This window comes from Vidua chalybeata, chromosome 1 (genome assembly GCF_026979565.1).
Source record: "Vidua chalybeata isolate OUT-0048 chromosome 1, bVidCha1 merged haplotype, whole genome shotgun sequence".
NCBI classification, from domain to species: Eukaryota; Metazoa; Chordata; class Aves; order Passeriformes; family Viduidae; genus Vidua; species Vidua chalybeata.
In genome coordinates, this window is record NC_071530.1 from 135,215,127 (window position 1) to 135,241,599 (window position 26,473).

At 38.6% G+C, this 26,473-nt stretch overlaps 1 protein-coding gene across 1 annotated transcript in view; it reads right to left on the bottom strand.

Annotated features, from left to right (window-relative positions):
- RSPO2 (R-spondin 2) overlaps positions 1–26,473 on the bottom strand; it is a 98,287-nt gene that overhangs the window by 39,475 nt on the left and 32,339 nt on the right. The window contains exon 2 of the mRNA XM_053945425.1: positions 5,754–5,942. Coding sequence (XP_053801400.1) covers positions 5,754–5,942 — 189 coding nt within the window. The remainder of the gene's footprint in view (positions 1–5,753; positions 5,943–26,473) is intronic.

Genomic DNA, 26,473 nt, shown 5'->3' on the forward strand with positions numbered 1-26,473 from the left:
AGGTAACTGTTTACCACATTTTCTTCTATGTCCTTACAATCCTACTTTTTCTTAAATCAAACTGTAGATAAAACTCCTAGTTTAATTATATTTGAATTACTGACATCTCTTTGGAGGAAAAACGTTCAGTCTAAATTATTTTCATGTGTAAGTAATTTCGATGAAACTGAGATGCAACAAATTATTTTGGGAAGTATGCATGTATTATATGTATTGTCTTCAGTTTATAATTTATTACTGAAAGCAGCATACTTTTTTTTCTATGAGTTCACCCTATGAATAGCTGAGTGGATGCTTTCATGTAGTATATCTGATGTCCGTGTTTACATGTATGCATGTGCAAAAAGCCTCAATTTTGCTGGATTTATCTTCTCTCTATTATTGAGACACTTAACCCACAAAAAATAACCATTCTTAAATTACTAGGAGACATACACCATAATGAATAGATTAAAAATTTAAAAACACCCAAACAAACCAAACCAAACAACTGTTATCTTTATGAAATATTGTATTTTCTCTGAAAATTTAAGAGCAGTATGACCTGCAATAGATGACAGACTCAGGTGTAGGCTTTTCAGAAATATCCTATTCCATATTAAAACATGTCAATTTGGAAATGAACTAGTTATTAATGATCAGATGTATACCACACATACCTACAAAAAATACCAGGGAAAAATATTCCAAAGATTAAAAAGGATAAGCCATTATATTTGGAACAGTTATGATAATTTTATAATTAATTTTTTAAAAATCTAATCCTTCAGCTAATGAAATACAATAAATAAACTACAATAGCTGTGTCCTCTCTTCAGCTATCTGAAGCCACAGTACGAAGTATTTTTTATTCAGGTTATGCAACAATATAATAAAAATTTTGGTAATTCTGTCATTCATTTATTCTTCATTCTTTTATAATGGAAAAAAAAAGCACAAACCATAAGGTCACTATTCTGAAATAGCAATTAATAAATATCTCTAATCAACACTTCAAATTTAGCCAATATTTATGAAACAGATTTTAATATTTATTCTTGAACTTCAGCAGGCCAAAACAGGGCATCCCACAATACTTAAACAGTGTGTGTGTGAGTGTGGTTGTGTAAAATTCTTTGTTAGCAATTAGGGAAATATGAGGCTTTTTAGATCAGATTTCTTGTGGCATTGGGCAAAAAAAATAGGCAGATTAAATGAAAAGAAAAATGTATATTTCCAGTGGTGTTGACCTTTGCTTGGTTAAAGGAATGTGAGCATCAGTTTGAAGCCTTGCTCTGACAAAGATAACTTCTACTGGCTCTATTTAGACACAGCCAGACATAACCTGAATGCTACCAACTCCTGCATCCAGCATTTTTCAAAGGGGCTTTTAAAACTCGAGTTCATATAAGCAACACAAGTTGGGTTTCTTGTCCACACTTAGGGTTATAGGAAATTCCTTAGAATAACAATTTCTTTTTCACAAGGGTTGGACCAGTCCCTAAAGAACAAAATCCTGGTCAATGTCTACACAGTGATCCTGCAAAATCACTTTCCTAGATTAATGAATTGCAAGGCAAAACCAGCTAGGTGACCCGCTCTGGAGATGTACCACAATACTTAACTACTAATCTGGTTTGTTACACTCACGGTGTACTGCAAGTATTTTATTAAATGCAATGCTTGAGTCAAACACCCTGTGTATTTAAATATTCAGAAAAAACATTTGCCTCTTGCCCACCCACCTGAGACACTTGAAAAGAAATCAAGGTTTTTACAAATCATGTAGTCCCAATAATAAGATGCAGACCAGAACATTAAAAGAAAAATCGGCATCTTGTAACCCTCCCTCATATCCAAGTGACACAACAACTTTTAAACAACATTTAAATTATTGCTTTCGGAAAACGTGTTGGGAGTAACACGCTAAAAGCTCTTCTGTGTGTGTGGAAGAGGGACTAAAGGAAAAACTTTCAACAGAAGCTACCCTTTGATATGATACAGACATGCTTGGCGGGTGGAAGCTGGCCTCACTTTGCACTGGGGATTCCCTCCATAAAACTATAATTCATTAAATGAATGAATAAATCCTCTTTCAGTTTTGATAATACTTCAAAACTCCCATCTTGCTTGTATTTTCTGCTTTACCTGCAGTGCCAGTTTCCTTTTACACAAGGACAGCTGTTCTTGAGATAACTGTCTTTTAGAAGCTTTAGTAGGTGAAGGTTGGGTAAAGGTTGGATGAAGGTGGGATGAAGGTTGGATGAAGGTTGGGTGGAGATTTCCACCAAGACAATTTATTTTCATTTTTTTCATATGAAAGTACACTACTCCAAACATGAGAGGACTATTATTTAATCTGTATCAGATGCAATTTAGGGGAAAATACTGAAAGAGTATTAAGAATACTGTAGGAATTTTGATATTTAAATATTAATTCATCAGAGTCATATTCATCATAATGCTTAGGGTTACTGAGTGCTAATCATAATGATAATTTAACTGTAGCTGAAGACAAACTAGGAGTGACAACCTGACTTGCATAATTTCACCAATCCCCAGACTGTCCCCATCACCATGACACTCACTCCTTTCAACTCCTGCTCCCATCCCTCTGCTGCTCGGTAGAGCAGCCTTGGTTAGCACCAAGGCTCTTGGATCTTGTCAGATCCAACTTCACATTGCCATCCTGAAGTGTCCACTGGCACTCTGCACCAATCTGTCATTGACCAGCAACATCTTCTTCGCTATTTTTTTTTGGTAATTGAACACCCTGACTGCTACACTTGCAATTACAACAGCCTCAAGGGGTCATATGCTCTACTATACTACTTAAGTATAATTCAAGCAACAGCATATTCATGGAGTCTTCCTATTTTGTAACACTGTTTAAAAAATTCATTACCTTTCTTAATGCATTAAATTACCTACATGTGTTTAATAAATGCTCAATTTGTTTAAAAGTTTCTCTTATCTTGTTTTTACTTAAGGTGAATAGAAGGGGAAATTACAATGTTGGGCCCACCTAGGAGAAAGGGGGAGAATTTAAACAAATAAGTAGTCAACCAAAGCTGAAGGGAGCTGTAATTTCTAATCTCTGAGTGGTTTCTCCTCCTAAAATTATAAAGATTACTACAGCCATGGACTAAATTGAAAGGTTCAAGATGTGCATGATCCATTAATCAGTGCAACCACCAAACTGACAGGTTTCATCTTACTCTTTCAATTCAGTTCTGGTTTTTTCTCATGAGATTATCTCTGTTGGAGCAGTTCAGTTCAAAGTCATTAATTATAAAAAATTTGTTGGAAAATTAACAAAGCATAGCTCATCTCTTGAGCATTCTTCTGCAGAAGAGATTCAACACTTTCCAAGTTCATGTCCAAAAGGACTGAACTCATACTGTAGTGTTCAAGGTGGAAATCATATCCAGCAGGAAACTGCATTCATTTCTAGAGACAAGCAGTCTCAAATTTCATGATTCACTGTTACTAGAAAAATAGTCTAGAACCACTTAGCAAATTCTAGGAACACACACTGCTTACATATAGAAAAGAAAATTTTTCTTGAAATCCAAAATTTCCATCATTTTAGAGCTGCTGCACTTGGCTGTGGTATTTATTGTGTTACATTTGGCACTGACCAGGTTTGGCTTTTAAAATCAAGACATTTTCTATAAAAATATGTTCTATAGTTCTAAAAATGGGAAAGTGTTCCAGTAAAAAAAAAAAAAATTATAAGCTTTTGTTCCTATGAAGACATTATTAGGGCAGAAATTATTTCAGTTTATGTAATTCAAGACCTATAACTCCAATAAGGATTTTAACATAGCCAAAATTTTGCTTATTTTTAGCTGAGATATTACTATCTGAGCAATGGAATCTGTAAGCATACCTATGAAGAGCAAGGAGGAAGAAACCTATTTCATTTTTAAGGATGTTTATTTCAACTCAACTTCAATCAACAAAATGTCTGTATGTCCACAATGCTTCATATGTGCAAACCAAGATCACCAAACCAAGAAAACAAAAGAGAAGTGATGTATAAATACACCAGTTAGCAGTTACACTAACATAAAAATATACAATGCAAAAATCATCAGAGGGGAACCAGGACTGGTCCATAAATGCATAATTTTTCTCACAGGGGGAGACTGTCAAAGACATGAGGGTGAGATAAACATCAAGTGCTCAACACATGCCAGTATGGGTTAGACAGAACTTGCATTTATGCTTCTCAAAATCAATCCTGTTATTCAGGGAAAAAGGCTACTTTCCATAAGTGGTAAAACAAAACAAAAACAAAAACAAAAACAAAAACAAAAAAAATTACTTTGAATTCACCCTCCACCTTCTGCAATTAACTTTTCTATTTTTTTCTTTTCAAGAAAGTAAAGAATATTGCCAATACAGACTACTTTGCCTTACTCACAAGCACAGTACAGACTAATAGAAATAAATCAATCTATTTCCTATATTCAAAAACATTTTTACATGGGGAAGTATTTACAGCCAAGTTTTGAAAGATTTCAAGTACAGAAGTTGTTGAATTCACAAATGTGTTAGGAAAATTAAGGCCAAGATTCTAAATTACTTTATAGAATTGATAAATAAACCATATACTGTCTCATTTAATTTTTTATGAAAACTTAACCACCTGGTACAGATTAGGCAGCACTCTGCAATATTACACAGCAGTTGGGAATACTATATCCATGGAGCCCACGCAGGGAAGGGGGAGAAAGAGTTGGGATAGCTTGGGACAGGTCCAAGCATGGCCATAAGTGCTCCTCATCCAGCCAGACTGCCACTGAGTGACCTCATGTGAGTCTCAAGATTATGTGTGATGTGAAAACCAGCACATGCTTTCTCACAATTCTGTGTTCCCAATGACATGGCACAGCACTAGGGGAAAGGTGCCACACATTTAACAGACACTTGATTATTGCAGGAAAAAAAGAAAAGCTATTTCTCACTTCAGGTTCTTATGTCAGGTGACCTGATTCTGGTTAGACTATGACAAAAACATTCTCCCCCTAAACAGGAATAAGAGGTAACAGCAGTGATTAATAATCCATATGGGTAATACTCCCCATATGAGCATATGGAAAAATCTATACATATCAGCACAACTGCCAGACAGAGGTGAAATAATGTGAGATACCAGAGCACTTGTGGATTTTAACAATTGTGCTTCTAGGCACAAACATGCAAACAGGGAATCTTGTTGCACATTAGCAGGTTGTAAATTTCCAAATAAATTGTTTCACTAAAAGTGAAAGGTTGTTTGTTTGTTTTTAATAGTACATCTGTTTTATTAAATTAGCAACACTTACATATTAAAGCATGTCTGGCGTGAGGTGTCTGGTCACCTGAATTTTGTGTGGGAAGAAAAAATATTACAAGAAGCCCACCCAGTGTTTATACGGACTTGTACCTACATGTTCAATTTATTCTGAATCCTTTTTATTTTCATAGAACAGGAATTTGTTTCTTAAAACTAGGAGTATCTTTGTGAATCATATATTTTTCCCTAAATTACCCTTCTAATTAAACTAATAATAATAACAGTAAAAAATAGGTCGATTCATCAACTAGCCAATCTGCTGAATGTTATATATCTCAGAATGAGCTGGGACCTTCCTTAGCAAAGAAGTTTTCAGATGATCTTGAGACATCTGTGAAAATACAACTGTGTTTCACAACATATCATCTTAAAAACCGACCATGAACTATGGCCCTCCAACAAGAGTGTAAGGATTCAAGAAATTACTCACGTGAGCATCTGTTCATGTCCGGCGTTCTCAGTCCGTAGTACCCTGACGGGCAGGAGTGCAGGCATTCACCGTACTGTCTCATCCCTTCTCTTCGCAGGAAGAAGAATAACTTGTGCTGACATCTGATGCACCCATTATCCTTTGAACAAGATAAGCAACCTTTGCAAATTGGATTTGGCCCATAGTTAGCTGCAAAATAAAAACATAAATTACACTTTAAGGTCATTTGGAAAGTATTTTGGCTGGAGGTCCTCTATCCTCTAAAGTGTTGATCATCTTTTGCATGACTACAAAAAGTTTTGAAAGGAGGGTTCTGAAACCCTCTCTTCAGAACTCACTTTCAGACATCTGCATTGGCACTGAATAAAAAAAAATGCACTCTCTACATTTTTAATTGTATGTAGGGTAATTTAATGATTTTAAACACATTTAAAATACAGGCACAGGCAAGCAGAGACCAAGCTTTATAAAGCTCACGGTATAAAGTTAGATAAAAATGCAATGCTGGATTCTAGTTTGGAGCTGGGGGACATAAGCACACAACAGCAACAAAATATAAGAACTTCAGCACCCTGATATATGCATATGGAATGATATGCCCACGGAAATTGAGCAACACCACTAATGCAATTTCTGATTTGTGAAGCGAGCAATATTCAGAGTACAGAAGCCTCTGCAGAGCAAGTACAGCACTAGCAATGTGTGCTGTCCCCTCACTCTCAGGGTCCTAGAACAGCTGTCTTCTTGCAGACTCTTCTTGACCTGAGTATTAAGACAAATTTTTCAAGAAAAGAGAAGCAGTTTTAAGTGCCTTTTTCTCTAGGATGAAAACCATATGCCATTACCAAAGGAGCACATTTAGTGCAGGTTACCATTTTAGGTCACCAGCTGCTGTGCATTCAAAGTCTATGCTCTGATTTTGTTGGATTATTTTCTTTTTTTCTTTTAATATTGCTTGGCTGATAACTGCAACACAAATTTCAACCATATCACTCTTTGTTCTTATGAGCTTCTGTTATCTTGCTTTTCTGCAGAGTTGCAGAACACTCACTCATTTTTCCCCATGGGCTGTCAAGTCCTTCTCAGGTGCTGGGTCAGCACAGTAGGTTAGCAGAGGGAGGAAGACTCAAGACATTCCTGAAACAAGCACAACTTTGCAGGTCTGTTTTAAATATTAAACTGGCTACAGGACTTTACAGAAATTTGCCAGTTCAAACCTGGTTTACCGAAAACAAAAGAAAAATATTATGCAACAATGGAAAATGTCTTTGGAGTCTCAAGAGGTTTTTAATAGAGGCCACCCAGGGAGCAGCTCACCAAAAAGGCCTATGTTTAATTGTTACATTTTTAAATATTTAGAATTATTCACACCCTTATGCAGTGATCTGGTACTTTTACCTTGTATGACTGGATAATTGAGGTTATTCAGCTGATGACTTCACCAGCAGAGTCAGGAAAAAAACCAAGGAAAAGCCCACCACCCTCTGGAACCAGTAGCTGATAAGCTTTACTCTCACCTTCACACATCTGTACACCACATTCCAATTCCCTCTCTGCTCCCATCCCCCACACAGGACTCACTAAGTTCAGCGTGACAGGATTCAACTCCGATCTTGTACAAATAATCCTAGTGGGTGGCAGGCAGGACAAGAAGCAATCTGGTGTGAAACAGCTCAGTCAGTGGAACACTTTCTGAGTGCTGTCATCCTCTAGTACCAATCTGACTAGGTGAGATCCTCTTGAAGGGAAAAGAACTTTTAGCCTTCACAGTATATGTATGATTCTTCAGCACTCTGTTAACCCTTTAGTAATGATACACCCTAACAGACCAACTGCCTTACACTCCTAAAACAATTCCCACCTTCTGTTGCCTAAAAGACTTGAGATAGAACTTTTCCTACACTTCATCTCGTAACTATTTTCATTCCCAATCCACTTATTCAAAGACATACAAGACAAACAAATTATAAACCAGGCATGGATGCATCCCTCCTCTCACTGCGGTCAGGGATTGCCTTACTGTAACCACATCAAATAATATGTGACCATGTACACAAAAGCAATTGTTGCATAACACACAGTGGGTAATCCTGTAGACTTCTGACTTCTCTTTTAGTCTCCTTGGATGTCACTCTCAGTAAATCTTTACCTCCAGCTTATTCAAGGTTCCTCAGAGAAACCTGTATTATAACAAAAGAGTTAAAAGGAATAAAGCAAGATGCCTGAACTTATTCACTACTCAGAGTGTCATTTGGAGTTCAAACAGCTGAAATAATGTATATGATTTTGATTTAGGGCCAGGCCAATTGTTGAACAGCAGGAATATAGCTAAAGGCTACTATATACATATACATATACATTTACATACATGGACATATATACATGGATACAGATAAATGCTATACATATGGATGTAGCTAAAGATCATTTTCTAACAAGATCTTTCCACAGGAGTTAGCAGGGCTTGCTGAAAGAGCTTTAAAGATATTTGAAGGGAGAAAAGGATAAAATAAAGCTTACTGAAGTCTGAGAGCAGCACGCCAGTGCCTGAGAGACAGGGTACTAGCAGGGTCTGTCAGTCTGCTGTTCTGGTGGAGGAAGGGGCATTTTGGTTCTCTAGAGCTTATTGATAGTGAGGATAGGGTTGAGTGGTTTTGAGTAAGACCTGGGGGAAGGCCAACAAGGCAGATATCATGGTGGGAGTCTGCAACAGACCCTCTAGCCAGGAGAAAGAGGCAGATAAAATATTCTCTAAGTAGCTGGGAGAAGTCTAACAATGACTCACCCTTGTTTTTATGGGGAGTTTCAACTTACCAGTTGTCTGTTTGAAACACAGCAGAGCAAAGAGGAAAGAGCCTAGGAGATTCCTGTAACATGAAGGCACATAACTTTCTGACAAGGCTGGTGAGGGAGCAAACTAGGGAAAGTAACTCCTGGACCTGTTGCTTGGGAATGGAGAAAGACTTGGGGAGGATGTGATGGTTGGAGGTCACTATGCCCATCCTGAGCATAGTGAGCACCAAATGTTAAGTTTTCGGTTCTTAGAAGAAAGGAAGGGGGTCACCAAAACCTCTGCCTTGGGGCGATGGAGTCCAGGAAGGCTAGAATGTCTTCAAGAAGGAAATCCTACAGACACAGGAGCTGGCAGGTACCACATGCCAAATGATGATCCAGGGGGAAAGAAGACTAGCTGAACAGTGAGTTTTGGCAGGAACTTGGGGGGAAAAAAAGCAGAGTTTATAATTTTTGGAAGAAGGAGGAAGGCAATTCAGGAGGACTGCAAGGATATAATGAGATTATGCATGGAAAAAATTACAAGGGCCAAAGCCCAATAAGAACTGCATCTGCTACTTCCATAAACAGTAACAAAATTTCTATAAATGCATTAGCAACAGCAGTAGAGCTAAGGAGAATGTCCAGTCCTTACTGAATGTGGGGACAAACACAGTGACAAAGGATAAGAAAAAGCCTGAGGTACATAATGTCTTCTTTTCTTCAGTCTGTAACAGTAATAAGACCAGTCTTTTTCTGGTACCCAGCCCCCCTGAGCTGAATGACAGGGACAGAGAGCAGAATGAAGCCCTCATAATCCATGGGGAATAGTCAGCAATACCACTTAGACCCATCCAAATTTATGTGGATGAAATCCACACAAGGATACTGGGGGATCTGGTGGAGGATCATTTACTGGTCAGCCAGGGAGGTCCCAGCTGACTGGAGGTTGGCCAATGTGACAACCATCTAGAAGATGAGTCAGAAAAAGGATAAGGGAACTACAGGCCCATCAGTCTGACCTAGGAAGGGAAGGTCATGGAGCAAATCATCTTAAGTACCATCATGTAGCACACACAAGACAAGCATGTTATCAGGCCGAGCCAGCATGATATGAAAGGCAGGTCCTGCCTGACTGACGTCATCTCCCTCTATGACAAGATGATCCATATAATAGATGAAGGAAAGGCTGTGGATGTTTCTACATGGCCTTTAGTAAAGCCTTAGACACCATTTCCCACAGCATTGTCCTGGAGAAACTGGCTGCTCATGGCTGGGATAGCTGTACTCTTCATTCAGTAAAAATCCAGGCTGGATGACCAGGCTTAGAGAGTGGTGGTAAACAGAGCTTGTCACTGGTCACCAGTTGTGCTCTCCAAGGCTGAATGCTGGGGCCAGTCCTGTTTAATGTCTTTATCAATGATCCAGACAAGGTGCTGGAGGCGGCCCTCTGTCAGCTTGTAGATGACATAAGTTGGGCAGGAGCGTTGATCTGCTGGGGAGTAGGAAGGCTCTGCAGAGGGATCTGGACAGGCTGGATCTATGAACCAAGGCTAAGAGTACAAATTTCAGTGAGGACAAGTGCTGGGTGCTGCACTTGGGTCACAGGTGCAAGCCCATGCAATTCAAAAGGCTGGGGAAAGAGTGGCTGGAAAGCTGCCCACTGGCTGAACATGAGCCAGCGTGTGCCCAGGTGGCCAAGAAGGCCAGTGACATCCTGGTGTGTGTCACAAATAGTGTGGCCAGCAGGACCAGGGCATTGATTGTACCTCAGTACTAGGCACTGGTGAGGCCACACTTCAAAATCTGTGCTGGTCTTATAACAAGAGAGACATTGAGGAGCTGGAGCATATCCAGAGAAGTGCTGTGTTGCTGGTGAAGGGTCTGGAGCACAAGTTCTATGAGGAGCTTCTGAGGAAGCTGGAGTTGTTTAGCCTGGAGAAAAGAAAGGTCAGGGAGCACATAATTCTCTACAAATACCTGAAAGAAAGGTCTAGCAAGGTGGAGTTCAGTCTTTTCTCCCAAGTAATAAGCAATAGGATAAGAGAAAATGGCCTCAAGCTGTGCCAGGGAGGTTTAGATTGGATATTAGGAAAACTTTTTCCCTGGAAAGGGCTGTCAAGCCTTGGAAAGGGCTCCCCAGGGAAGTGGTTGAATCACCATGCCTGGAGTTATTCAAAAAATGTATAGATGTGGTGATTAGGGACATGGTTTTGTGGTGGACTTGGCAGTGCTGGGTTAATGGCTGTATTCAATGATCTTAAAGGTCTTTTCCAACTTAAACAATTCTATGATCTTGTGGAGCAAGAATTAGGCTTTGGAAACATGTAGATTTCTTTTCTCTCATGGATCTCCATGAAAATTCTGACTTCTTTGCCACAAAACGTGTCTGTAGAGTTTGACTCTACTGTGCAACTCTACTGTCCAATTTTCTTTTATTGCTGCCACATTACTCTTCCCAAGTACCTTTTTTGTCTATTTCTGGCAAGCTATCTTTATTGATAACCCTTTCTTTCTTCAGGCAAATTTAATTATGCTGACTCCTCTTGGCTTCAGCTCCATAGAAAAGGAGCTAACAGCATGAAATGATCTTCCATTAGCCTATGCTATTATTTGTTCAGGAAATGGATGGCACATCTTTCACAGCTTAAAGTCAACTCAAGATATATTAAAGAGTTCAGTAATATATTAATTCTGTAAATTTTATAGGTTCCCAAACTATGACATCTGGACCCTCCTCCTTCATCTCCTGAGCAGCCTTAAAAAATTATTTTTTTTTATTTCTATAGCTGTATTTTTTATTTCTTATAGAAATGCTCTGAGATTCAAAACTAGTAACTGCTCTGAAATCCTCAGATATATTGTATTTATTGTTACTTAAATGAATAATTATTTAATTCACACATTGAATTTGGACAGTGTTCAAAATCATCACTTAAATAATGGTCACATATTGATTAATTTCCCTCTTGGTCTCCTAGGTTTTTTCTTTCTTTAGCACATTAAGAAATTTAAAATCACTGAAGAATTATAAGGGTAAGGGGAAGATTTGTATATGATAATATGATTTGTATATGATAATATGGTTTTTCACAAAGAGCAAACTTTGTGAAAGAATCTGAAAACTTCCCACTGTGCTGCTTAGGCATTAAACTGAATAATTTCTGGGTAATTTGCATATCATAAATTACTGTAAAATGTGTAGCACCAAATCGATCTTCTTCCACATTGTTGTTGCTTGTTTTCTTTTCAGAGCTTCACGGGAAGGTCTGAATTCTGCAACCTTTCCATTATTTCAATTTCTCCCAGAGCCAGGGAAAATTGTGATATAATCTACTAACAAATTATTTGGACAATGAACATATACATTCACAAATCAAATACCATAGCACTGGTTTTGGGGTCACGTAAGGATGCCATCTTGAAGGTACCCACCCACTTAACTGTGCCTCTTTTGGCCCTATATACATAGGCCATAATTAAATCCTATTAAATCCTCCTTGCCTCAAATTCTTCCCTTCCCATCTCAGTTTCTTAACACAGCAAATTGGATGTACTGTTATCACATACAGCATTTCCAGTTCACATATAATTGCTCTTTGAAGAGGAAGCGAACGCCTCCGCCTTCAACAGAAATATCTATACACTTCCTTTTTAATTTCTTCATTACTTCTTTTTTCCCCTACTTCTTTTTTCCCCCTCTATATTTATTTGCAATAAAAAATAAAAAGCTTATAAAACATGGTCTATCACATTCCAGATTACTGAGTGCATCACATGCAATGTAAAACATCATGCTACTCATCCTTATTTCAACCCTGACAGGAACACCCTCCTCATCTCTGTGTGCCAGGCAGGCAGGTCTCCTCCAGCCAAATCCCTTATGGAGACTTTGCTCCTTCCACAAGGCCCACAAATGTTAACCACTGTCAGAGTGCTGCTGTCATCACATCACAAAACTGAAAATGCACACATGCTGTAAGTTAGCACCATCCTCTGGCTCTCACAGCACATGATTGCCTTGGTTCTCTATTAAGATTGTAAGGTCCCTGCAGCAGGATTAACGTTTTGTACAGCCACATAAAGTTTGCACACAGGTGTGAACACTGCATATAAACACAAGCACACACCTTAATACAGGTAACACATTTTCTATTCCATCTCCTTCTACAGCTATAGTCCAGAGCACCTCTACAGTTAAAGAAAAAAACATTTACAGACTTGATTCCCCATGTAGTGTCTTTATTTTAAATCTGGTATTAAATTTGCCAAGTTTCAAAAGGTTACTTGAGAACACAGACTAGTACCCAAACACTGAATGAAACACTTCTGAACCCCAAGGGTGTTCAAAGTTTCATGGTTTGGATCCATATCAAATAAAATCAAATAACAGCTAATTACTTTAACTCTTGTCTAGATCAAATGTATTTAAGCCAAACTGCTGAAGCAGTTTTAAGTGAGTTGTTATGACTATTTGAAATCACAAGAGAATCAAAATTAGTCTAGCCTGTTCCCCACAAGAATACAAGTTGTTCTGTAAGCAAGAGAACTTAGATCATCTGATTTTCTGTGATCTTGCTGTCCTGCAGCCCGTAGTACAACTGCTTCTAATTTGTGTCTTTCTTGGATACCCATTTGTTGGGTGTTACAAAGCTCTTTTGAACCTGGTGCTTCAGTTCACCACAAGAACCTGGTTATTTTTATGCTTCTGTAAAAACCAGGCTGAAGTGGACAAATGAATCCAAAACCAGCTGAAGAAAGATGAGATCCTGGCAGAGAAACAAGCTGTAAAGTTGTTCCCTAAACAACATTTCCTTAGAGAGCCAGGCTAACATGCTCGCTATGTCCCTAATATCACTTGCTATCTGGTCGCTGTGTCTCTCTTTGGCAGTCTTCGTTCTTTTGAGCTCTCTGAAGTCAGAAACCGAGCTTGCTGATACAATGGCCAGCTTAATGACACTCTCACCCTAACTGGGACTGCAGCCACAGGAATGCTGGTGACTGGATTTCAGTACAGATCTAGCAGAAATGTCTCCAAGACACTTACCACTGTAAACGCGAGATGTGCAGATGGGACTCAGAGGAGGTGAGGAACTAAAAGACCACTACAAGCTGCACTTATTGCAAAACAGAAGATTTAATAATCCTGAACTCAATTAATGCTTTGAAGACATCCCATATATATCTCAATCAAATACATTTGTACTTGGCTTATGTCTTCAGGGGTGCCAAAGTATTGAACAAAAATACAGTCTTATAGATAAACCAATACTACATAGTATATCAAGGCACTGAGACTGTAACACCGCAAGTCCACTACAACTGAAAAACATCTGATTGGGTATGAACAGAAGCTGGTCATGAAAGATATATATATTTCATTAGAACTTTGTAAAAGCAAAAGTAAGTTTTAGGCAGAAAACTTCAATTAAAAAAAAAAAGACTAGCTTGTTTCTAGTAATTATCTTTTAAGAGAATTTAAAAATTCAAGGTCAAAGGGGATTTTTATGAACAATTAGGCCAATGCCCTGTACAAAGAAGCCACAGAACTTTTGCTTTACTGAAACATATAATTTGAGAAACCATTCAATCTTAATTTTTAAATTGTCAGTGGTAAGGAAACCACTACAACCTTTGTTAAGATATCATAGGGGCTAATCACTCACACTGTTGAAAATGTGCAGTGGAATTTTGAACTTCAAGGACCAACCACTGGACCTTTTTATATCTTTGTCTGCCAGTTTGTTAACAGTTTTTCAAAGTTTTTTTTTCCCAATGCATATCCTCTGATCAGGTCAAGTCCAAGCTTTCTCATGGGTAAGACAAACAGAGCAAGATTCCAGAATGTCTCACCGCAAGGCAAAGTATCCAGTCCTTTGATCAATCCCTTACAATTTTATCAACAGGCTTATGGATACTCAAAAAAAGCTGAGCATTGGAAAAGCAACTGCACCAATGCCAAATAAAGAAGTGATATAACTTCTCTACATTTCCTAGATTTTACTCTCCTGAAACACTCATGTGTTATGTAAATTTTTTTTGACTATGAAGATGCCATTTCCCAAGTACCATGTTGCTCTGGGTAGAATGCAGCCACTTTTTTTTTTGTTACACAGGAGATCACCCAGTGTTCTTTCTCAGGGCACCAGGCCTTCACTACTCAGGACCATTTTCTCTAAAGTTTTCCACAACTGAAAAGAATACGCATTCCCCACTCTTCCTCTGAAGACAGATTAACTGTAGGGCAGCATTTCACTTCAATGAGTTTGGTATAAATCTCATCAAATTTTGCTTGTACGTGAGCAATTTTGCCTGGTTGTTATTCCTTCACTTCCTTTGGAGGTCTTCATTATATTTTCAATATCACAATTTTATGCTTAAACTGCTCTCACGTATCAGCTCATTTCTTTATCTCGTTATTGATATAATGTCTTTCTGGTTAGTCTAGCGCAAGCATCTTGTCTTCATTCCATCTAAACTCAAAAGACAGTGGCATTTTATTCCACTTCCAAATCAAAACATTTTACTGTTGCTACACAACTATCCAGCTGAATACTTTCAGAGTGTTCTGTATGGTTTTCCCCACCACCATGACATGGAGAATCACTATGAGGATCAGTATGAGGATCGCTAATGAGGATCATTAGCACCATTGCATACCGACTACCAAGTTCAGAAGTCTACTTTACCAATAAAATGACATGTATGTTGGTTTCAGGATGCTTGGTTACTTAGATATTTTGAGAACACTTCTGATTTCCTTTCCAGCTGGGATGAACTGCTACTAACAGAGGTATCTCAGCCATCTTTCTTCATTTGACCATCTGGAGCTTTTAAAGGTATCTCTCATAGTTCACCTTCTGGATACCTATTGTCATCTGGAAACATTTAACTCTTCTTGTCCTCTTCTGTTCAGTGTTCAGCCTACCAATCGTCACTTGCCTTAACTCTACTCAGTGCTGCTTCCTTCTTCTACTTGGGATGTGAATTGTCCTTCACAATTTCTCTCTGTTTAGTTCCTAGACATTTCCTTGTCCCCTGAAAATGGAGCAGTCTGGCTATCAGGCCTCTTGCATTTCCCCAGTGTTTCCCCACTAATGGTACTTGTCTTTCCAGTACGGAAATCCAGAGCTGTCACCAACTTACATTTTATCCACGGGAAGTTCATTCTGTCTACAGGATGGAAAAAAGATACAGAACATCTGTTGCAGGTCACAAACACCACCCTATCACCTGCCTTCCTAAAAACAACTACAGAAATAGACAGAGAGAGGAAAGTGTCATATTCCCTGGTTCAATGTCCTAGGAAGTGTTAGCTTTTACTGATACTTTCTGTTAGCATATTCACCAGTTTTATTCTAGATCTTCCAGTTACAACTGAGAGTAATTCAACACACACACACTTGAAACACTGGTGATAAAAGGTCCAAGTATCACAACCATGGAGTATACTCAGAGACAAAAAAAAAGGTAAAATAAAATAAACTTTAAAAAGCACGGTCCATTGTGTTCATGCAAACAGGACAGCTATTGAACCTGTCCAGAAAAAAAAAACACCAAACACAACAACCAAGCCTTACCAACCAACTGATTCACAAATACCACTCACAAGTCATTTCTTTCGAAGACTAGCTCGGCCCCCATTCCCCATCGAGTACTTATTTTGGTATTCAAAAGTCTTACATTATGCATATTCATGTGTATGTTGCCAATCCTATTTCTGAGTTTTAATTTATAGGCCAATCCATTTCAGATACGGTAAGAAATTACATTACTCCAACAAATGAACCAGCCGCTCCTTTTAATCAACTGAAGTTGCTGATTTGTAAAGTGGCTGCTTCAGTTTTCATCACACTGAGAAGAGTCCTTCCAAGATGACCTCCGTTTCATCTCCTTATGAGTTGATAGATTGATGCTTTCTTAGAAACCCTATAGGTCTAACAGTACTGAAGCATGGACAATATCTGCCAATTGCATACTATTTGCACAGCTCTGGGCAGTTTTGTCTACTCCATATCTCAAAAGTCTTTTTCTTTTATGGCATCTTCAGTCTCCATAAAAATATTCATGACATAAGCTTTGCATAAACTTCCATTGGGTTTTAGGATACTTTATAAGTCCCAGATAATGTGATGAAATGTCAGTAGCTTCATGTATAGTAACCTCAAGAAATTCCAATCATAAAACTCACAAGGATTTTTAACATGCAGTACTTCTGAAGGATGACTTGTCTCTCAAATGCTGTTATTTAGATTTTACATTAATTACACTTCCTCCTTTTTCCATGTCTATAGAGTAAAATGTAGAAATTCCCCAAAACCACTCCTTAAAGAGAAAGCTGCTGTTCTCCCTCAAACCCCAGCAATTCACAGGGAGGAAGAGCACCACAATCATTGACTTTGCCCACAGCACAGACTATTTGTATCTGATGAAGACTATACAAATAAAGTGATGGGACAGAGGCCAGACAACCAGTCTGCTCTGCCCCTCAGATCTACCCCAATGTTCATCTCTCTTTGAAATGCCTTCATGCAGTGACAGGGTTCTTCTGTCTTGGTGGAGAGAGGGCTGGGGGTAAAGTAAGCAGAAATTGAGAAGTTACATTCACACTCCAACATAAATTGTAACACTGTGGAATTACAGGGTAAAATACAGCTGCTGCTCCCTGGATGGAATGCTTCACAATGACTCCCCATACACATGATCTGCAACCAAAAGGGATGGAACAGAGGGTGGAGAGGAGTGGAGACACCACAGCCAGGCTCTGTAGAAATCCTTGGAGGAAGGGGAACTTGGTGGTACTCTGCAGCTGATAAACTACACATCACCTGTCAGCCAGGGGAGACAGGAGAAGGTGTCCAGCTGCTGAGTCAGCAAGTATGGTGAAATTGCTCTCCGTGGATGAACTCAGTTCATTGTAACCTAGTTATAATGTTAATCTCCATCCAAAGTTACCCAACTCCAAGATATGATCTCCCCTCACTAAACATGTGTGCTATATTTTTTTAATTGTATTTTTAAGAGCAAAGCAAGGTAATTTTACACCACTCAGTAACAAAGGTATGTATGACTAGAGCCACACAAGCTCAACCTAAACATAAAGAAATAGTAAGTAAGTTGAGAATGGAGAAACACTAGGGAAGACTCTGTTGTTACTGCGGGGAGCAGTCAATGGCCTGAACCTCTTTTCCCCCCCACAGGCACACCTTTTGGGTAAGAACCATACTCTATGCACACTGAATACTTTTACTGGGGATTAGCAATATTGCTTTGAATACATTTTTGCAGCCAGATACTATCACTGGCAGTTCTTGAACCTTAACCTGTCACAACTTTATATTATTAAAGAGTGTTATTCTGTAAACTGTTAGTGTTGAATCCTTCATGGGCACAAGCAGTCACTGGCAGCAGGTGACACACTCGAAGTGGGAAGACCCACTGAGGAGTCTCCTTTATGCTGTTGGTGTGTGTCCCTGGCTCAGTCAGTCATACCACCCTCTGACCAGGGCTGTCCAGTGAAGGCTCCCTGTAATGGGACACTGACAGACTGGTTGGGCACAAGGGTCTCAGCTTTCCTGGAACACTGACAGACAAATGAAATACAAAGGGTCGAGGAAATCTCTTCACACTAAGGGTTGAGGAAATCTCTTTTCACGGGACAGTGCAGGCTGGTTTCAGTGAAGGGACAGCTAGAGCTCCCTTCCTTCAGGCCACCACGCAGTAACTCACCAGTGTCAGCTCTGCTGCAGACAGTGTGTGTCTCACCAGGAGCGTGTCTACTGAAGAGCCTGGCTGGTCAGAGAGGGAGCCTGCATGGAGCTGACCTTAAACCATCTACAGCAGAAATGGTGGGTTTTCAAAACCAATTGCTGTGTTCTCCTAAAGAGGTTTTTGAAAATTACATTCCTCAGCTGAGGCTTTATTTCTTTTTCACTTACATCTAATCTACTGTATCTTACCCATATATGAAGCACAGGAGCTCCTTCTAGGCTTTGTATGTGGGAAGAGATATGCAGGGAAGACAGTACATGAAAACCACCATGTTCCCCAGCTTATTTCAAGTGGGTGTTTTATTTGCCTTCCATTGAAAATAAATTTCATTGGGAAGCATGAGCAGATGCTCAAACCAAGGCTGGTAGTTACATTTCTAATACAGAAAAATGGTCATGCTTCTTCTTGAAGCTAGAAGAAATCTAGAAGCTAGACTTACTATACCTTGGACCAACTCTTTATATATAGTGCTGGTGTGAAAGCTGCAAAGGGAAACAAAACCTAAACCAAACACTTTACTCTTTCCTCATAACACCATGCCAGTGGAGAGGCCTTGCCAGTGGAGTCCACAATGCAGTGTTTTTTCACCTCTCAGATATTAAAAGTCACTTGGACACCATTCTCAGTTTTTTCCATTTCAGATTCCCATGCTATAATCTCTCAGAAATGCAGAGGCTGTCACAGCCTATTCCTTAACTACAGAATTGCACAGAAATGTGTTTTTCCTGTGTACATATTCTGTGCCACTATCTGATAGCACATTCAACAAAAATTTCCCCCAGCATATTGCTGGTGCAAATCAACATCTGGGACACAAATCCTATTGAAACAAAGTCCCAGGCATTTAAAAAAAAATCACTTTTTTTCCAAGTCTTTTAATATCTAGAATATTTCAGCTAGCTGCTGTCAATAAGATTAATCTTAGCATGCAGGTGAACAAACAGAGATTTAATTTTTCCCCTTTGATGGTGAGTTTACTTTGTCTTCCATAGAAAGTTATAACTTTTCCAAGCACTGAAAACTGCAGGGATCCAGTGTAGAAGCATTCCAACAAAAACACAGTTCCAAATCCAGATCCACCCAAACCACAGAAGACAAAACATTATTGGCAGCACAGAAGCTATAGATGTGAAGATCCAGAACACTCTGTTTAAGACACAAAGTACAATGACATACAAGGAGACTTTATGCATGATGGATGATATTTCATTTTATCTTTTCATAGTTTTACGGAAAAATTCCTAAGAAGGTAACAAAGGCTGATGAACAGAAAAAAAATGCAGTTAGAGAAGAAGTTTAAGTGAAGTCTTTCTTTTCATTTATCAGAAGATGAAATGAAACATATTTTAAAAGTCATAGATATCAAATCTGGACTCATACAGAAATTCCAGCAGAAATAACAGAAGCAAAGACTACGTAGTTCTTTGCAGTTATATTAGGTACCAGTAAACTAATGATCACACCTTAACTATTGATACTGTCACATTTTATTGTTCAACAGAACTGGCACATAAAGGAAATTACAAAGGAAACAAAAAAAATGTTTTGGTAAATCTGTAACAGAGAAGAACTTGCCTTAGTTCTCCAGATTATACAGCAGTGAACACTCTAGGAAAGAAGAAATTCAAGGTTTAGATAGCTGTGAATAGTCTAGAAGATTTAATGTCCTTAGATATAAGTAGTTAAGTAGGGAACTTTAAAATGCATGTAAGGTTATATTCACAATATCAGAAATTTTGCAGAAGGAATGTTGCACAGCTCTTAACACTGAGCAAAGCTAGCTCTGACCTAAGCTTCAGTGAGGGTCTGTACAAGTAGATTTGACAGATGTCCAAGCCTGATGGAGGACACCAGGGCTTCAGGCTAGGCATCATAAGTTGAGAATGATGCTCTGACCACACAGAAGGAAACTGCTCCTCAGAGTATTGTGGAGGACTAATCCAGTAATTTCCTGGTAGATATGATTTGTCTGAAGAGAAACTGAGTTGGGTACTGTGTAGATGCGGCACTGCATTTCCTCAGAACAGCAGCTGGCAAAGAGTAGATGATGATTATGTTTGCACTAGAAAACTGATAGCACTTAAGTTTCCATGTTGTCTTCGGGCTGAATCGATTACAACTCAAGTCAAATTTTTGTCAGAATTTTCCTGAAGCACTAGGCAAAGAAGAAATACTGTCTTATCCTTGCCCAGGAAGGAAATTCAAAGTAACATGGATGCCGTGATTATTCCAAGAGCTGCTCAGTTTAAGTCCAGGACTCCAAGTGGTGTCACAAAACTTCTGAACAGTTTAATGAAGGCACAGCCATTTCAAGCCCCAAACAGATAAAGCCCAACTAACCTAGTCTGCCACCACACCTGACTCTGCTTTGAGCAGGAGATTGATGACATTCAAAGTCCTGCCAGAGAGGTCACTTTCACAGGACTCACCCTACAACCTGCATGTGAAGTATCAGATTTCACTTCTTGCCTGAAGAAGGAGGCAACTTGAGCTACATGATGTGAAACACTTTGATGGAGGAGGAATAGATAACAAAGCACATGAGGATATGCACAGTTTTCTGGATGTCCAAGTATATTCCTTTACACAGGAGTTCCCATGGAGGGAAACAACAAGTAACAATGAATGAAAAAGAAACAAAGCATTTTAGATGTATTGTAACTGCAAATAAGGTAACAAAAAGGGTATCTTCACAGCTGGAAGTACCTTTCCCACACAAGGTGAGTCATCTTGAGACAAAAATTGCCTACCCGAGGAAAAGACCTTTAGATAGCAATGCAGCTCAGCTCAAATGACATGAAGTTCAGGAAAGAATATCCACTACTGGCCAATAGGCTGCTAACAATTCCCCACAGAGATAACTCTTGAAAAGAGCAGACACATTAGTTTATAAATTACACATAGTCTCGTACTTCAGGGCCCAGCCAATAACCTTCAAAGGTTACCAACTTTAACATGCATCAAGCAGATACAGCTTCCCAAGAATGAAGGAAAATTATTTTTGTTCCTCTGAATGATCAGAGACTGATCATAATGAGGAGGAAATAATATGCTAGATCAAAACTCATATCTAATTCATCTATATCTCCAACATACTCAGAGTCAAGCTAGTTATCAGATTCATACAGATTACATACAGAAAGGAATTTTCTTCCATCAAATCAGCTCAGACTTGCAGCATGTGGCATGGTTTACTAGCTGGGACTATCTGGGCAATTTTCATTTAGTTAATTCTCACTTTTCAAAGGACCCGAAGTGGTTTGTGGCTGTTTGGTCACTGCTGTAGTCTGTGACACATAGTTATGTAACCTTTGAATTGGAGTGCTTTGTGCCAGTTTGAATCTTTAGTCTGCATGCATCTGAGTAAAAGGTAATAATACTTGTCAATGTATTTTAGTAACAGTCCTTCCTGGTTGTAACAAAACAAATTATAATATGCTAAATAAATCACTTTATTTTTTATTCCCTTTTATTACAAAGGCTGTACCTCTGAGAGGAGGAATGAACTAGCTCAGTGAGCCCTCAGTTTAGGATAAGACAGTTCAAGCAATAATTTGGACATAGCTGGTTTTATGACTTGGGTGAATAACTTTAGCCTTTCTTACTCTTCCCTCTTTCTTAAAAGTGAGATAATAGGACTTCACTATCTCTGAATGGAAAGACAGTCAGCGACTTAAAGTAAGAAGTTACATGGGCTTATATCTTATTTTAAAAAGAGAGAGAGAGAAGAATTCAATCTATTAAAAATGGAACAATTTCATTTCTGGAGCATTTCATAAAAGAGAAATTAATCCTCCAAAGTTCTTCTATCAGTTCTCAAAACATTTCATCCTAGAGACCACCAGATGTAAAAATTACATAAGCCACTGAAATAAACAGCTATTGAAAAATGCAGAAAAATTTTCCAATGAGGCACTGAAATCTTGGAAGCTAAATAGATGTTGAAACAGGTTCTTTTTCAAGATTGCTGTACATGAACAGACTCCAATCATTTCAACTAAGACAATAGCAGTCAGGAATGCTCCAGTTGTAAGTCCCTGGTACAGTTTTCTGAATGATAAATGTTTGTTGGTAGTTTTCCAGAGAGAAAGGACGGTGTAGTACAGCCTTGGTGCAGCTATGGTCTTTAAGTCAACCTGCTCATGATTACAACTCCATTACAAGACATTTTGACTCAAAGTAATTAACTGGAAGTAAAAAAAATTCTCTTCCCAGTGAGAGCAGATGATATGAGTTTTCTGTAAAGATAGGCAAAAACTCTCTCTCAAGAAAGCCTATGGAGAGCCCAAATAACAACACCCGAGTAAAGAAAATCCTAGCCACACTGTTATTTAACACACTGTTATTTAACAAGAGAAGCCTAAAAATTAATAGTACTAAACATGCTCTCCTATTTATTTGTCCAAAGTCACACATTAAGACCTAAAAAAAAACCCTAAAACTTAACATTCTTCATTCACAAAACTATGTGTAATTTAAAAAGCCTTCATGTGGGTACATCTGGGTTCTAAAATGAGAAGTCAAAATGACTAAGAACAAATTTACTTCATTGCATGTGAAATGAAAGCTCATGTCCTGGGAAGGAGAGTGCACTCAAATGACCCCTAATAAATCTGTTTTCTTCACGATTAGTTCATAGGAAGAAAGCAATATATTTAAATACATTTCTCACTTTGTAGCTCAGACTTAGTTGAGTTTTTAGTTTCTAAGATTTTTAGGGGCTATTTGTAATATATAAAGCTGCAGCTGAGAATCATAAGAACATTTTCATCTCTACCACCAGATATATTTTTAGGAAGTCATAACACATTTTTTGCCTCTGCAAAACATCATTAAACACATTTGTATTCAAATGTCTATTTGAACACTTTACTTAAAATGAAACCTCAAGATACATAATCTCTATAGTATTGGAGTTTTGCTTGTTTGCTTTTATTATTCTTCTGACATCATGAAACATATAGAAAACAAGCTATCCTAACCTCAAGTATATTTTTTAAAAACTGAATAAATTATGTAGTTAGAATACTCTTCAAAGTACAGTTCCAAAACATGACGACTAAACCAACAAATAGGTGTTCCACAGCTGAGTCTCAAGGACTTGCCAGAATAATTTGCTGAAGTTATGAGCTTGTGTGTACATCTATGTACATGCTCGCATATACACATGCATTTATACTCCCTGCCAAAACCAGCCCTACAAAACAACTAATTAAACTATGTCATAAAAAGGGTTTTGAACTCCCTATGCTTTCTTTCAAACTATATTAAAAAACATGGCCTTCATAATTAAAAGATGTAAGTAAAAGCAGAATATAGATTGCAATTTTATTTCATTGTTCTTAAATATACAAGAATTTTTTGTCACAATGCTGACTTTGCAAAGCCAGCAAGACCAACAACCACCTTTTAACACTATGGAACTAGAATGCCAGAGAATGAATGCAAGACAGTCCCATAGAACATCTTATCTTAAAAAGATTTTTTATATTTACAAGGTTATATTATCTAATTTTTTTATTTTGAAATCATCATGCCTCAATATAGTACTATTCACTGTTACTTAAACACTCATTTTCTGCAGATTACAAACATTAAGATACAGCATAACCCTAAACATGAGGCAACTCCTAATTTTCATGCCCTCTTATGCCTAATAAGTAACATCACTATCTCTTTATAGTCAGGGTGATGGGACAAAACTTGATAGTCCAGCTCACTGAGATCAAGCACCTGGTATCTGCTCCACAAAGGGACAAGGATGGGAGCATCAAGTCCTGGACAAACAGCACCTGCCAGTGCCTCCACTTGGAGCTGTGAACTCCTGAGTCTGCACCTCTGCCTCCAAACTGGGCATTACAGGCAGCCAGCCACGAGAAGTTTGTGATTACAGCCAACCGTTTACCGGCCTCCAGCTACTACCTCTTTCCACCTCAGCAGGAGCATTGGCCCATGTGATTCTGGCCCTGAATTTGGGGCAAACCAAAATCCAAGTTAACTTTGGGGTTGTTTTCCTTTTAAAGAAACTCATCTTACATTTTCCTGAACAAAAAATGAAACAGATACGTTTCATCTGATCATGATAAAAGATAAAGTAGAGGATTTAGAATTATCATGACAAATGCAGGAGAGATACTCATGTGATTATCTGAGTCAATTATTTCACTGCAGTCAGAGGAGAAAATTTAATCTTGAAAACAGCTTCCCCTCTCTGCAAGCTTTCTGTAGGGATTGTTTGATGATGCAGTACAGTCAGGTCAGACTAGGATTCTGGCCAAAACATATCAAACCTCCTGAAAAGAGGGAATGAAAGGGGAGAGGGATGAGGGATATATATATACACACACATTAATATATATAAATAATGGTACCTCGCTATGCCCATTCTCTCCTTCTCCACTCCTCATATATGCACCATTCCCCATGGAGCTATTAAACTCAGTACAGCCCCTTAAAATTACTATAACCATCTGATTTTTATAACTTCCCACTCCAGGCTTTCATTAACCCCAGACTCACTTGATGCCAAGTCTTCCTTCCTGGAGCACCAAGGCTATGTGTGGAGTCCAGCTGGCGAGTCAGGGAGACATTGTAAATTGGAAGAATGTGCTGGAGCTACTTAAAGTTGTGGTGAACCAAAGGAAAAGGACCAACTGCACAAAAGATTTAGGAAATGGATAGAAGGTGTTAAAATATCTATCAAGAACTTAATTTATGAAATTACATCCAGAGCACAGACAAACCAAAATCATCCACCCAGACCTGATTCTGCACAGTGACCCATAAAAGCAGACCCTGAACAACCACCATACACCTATTGTAGTACATTTCCTGACTTCTAGAAATGCAGCACCAACAGAAAACAGCAGATTTCCTAATCTTGTTGATGCGCCTCTTATTTCAAAGCTGCCACACTTTAATTGCTTTTCAGCAACAACCTCATATGGCATGCCTTGGCTGGGAACATATTTTTATAGCCAGTTATAGCTCCCTATCTCCAAATGGAAACACTGACAGGTTTCTAATTCCAAAAATATTTTCAGGAGCCATAAAAACACGAGTCTGCTTTATAACCTGTGACCTAGAAAGTCATTCTTAACACTAGGTTTCAACATTCTGTGTGCTTTTTCAGGGTTGGTTAAATGTAAAAATTAGAAACTGAAAAAGAATCCCAGGTGCCAAAAGAACAGCTTTGATACTCGGGGTTGCCCCAGTCCAGGTGTAGCACCAGCACTTGGCCTTGCTGAACCTCATGAGGTTCCCATGGGTCCATGTCTCAAGCTTGTCCTGGTCCATATGGATGGCAACCCTTCCCTCAGGCATGTCATCCACACTGCTCAGCTTGGTGTCTTCCACAAAATTGTTAAAAGCGCACTTGATCCCACTGTGTCAATATTGAAGATATTGAACAGTACTGGGCCTAGTGTGGGCCCCTGAGGGATACCACTTGCCACCACTGTCCATCAGGACACTAAGCTGTGGACCACACATCCTCTTCACAGCACTGTGAAATTATCTGTTTACACAAACTCACACAAAATGTTCTGGTTACTCTAACTCACTCACAAAATAAACCTTAATTCTGGAGACATGAACTCTGCCCCACTATTAAAATTCAAATAAAATCACCGCAAATGCTTGACTCTGCAAACAACAATTTATCTGCCAATTCAACAATGACTGTTAAACCGAGAATTGATTAGAAAAAATAATATAAAGTAGAAGAGAATTTTATATGTCACACTATTCTTCTACACCACTAGTGTGATGACTTTCTAAACAAAGTTTTCCAAGGTATTCTGTTCCCTAACTACATAACTCTTTATCTGAATCTACCTAATACTTCAAAATCGTGTGATACAAAAACAGTCATTCTCATTTGCAGGAATGTTGAGAAAGTATTATTGCACTTTACAGATCTTCCTATTTCAAAATCAGTCATCATTCCAGTGCAGAATAACATAGGAATAAATAATTCAAACATAAGCCAAGTTCTGGTGCTGCCCATCACCAGAGTATTTCATTGCACCAAGAGCAGGAACATGGGCACTTGGGAACTGTCATCACAGGGTTTCCCAGGTACTCATGCCCTTCCAGCATATTTAAGGCTAAGGGGAAGCCCACATGGCTCAGCACCAGGACACACCAGTCTGCTCTCCCCACAGTGCCTGGGAAAC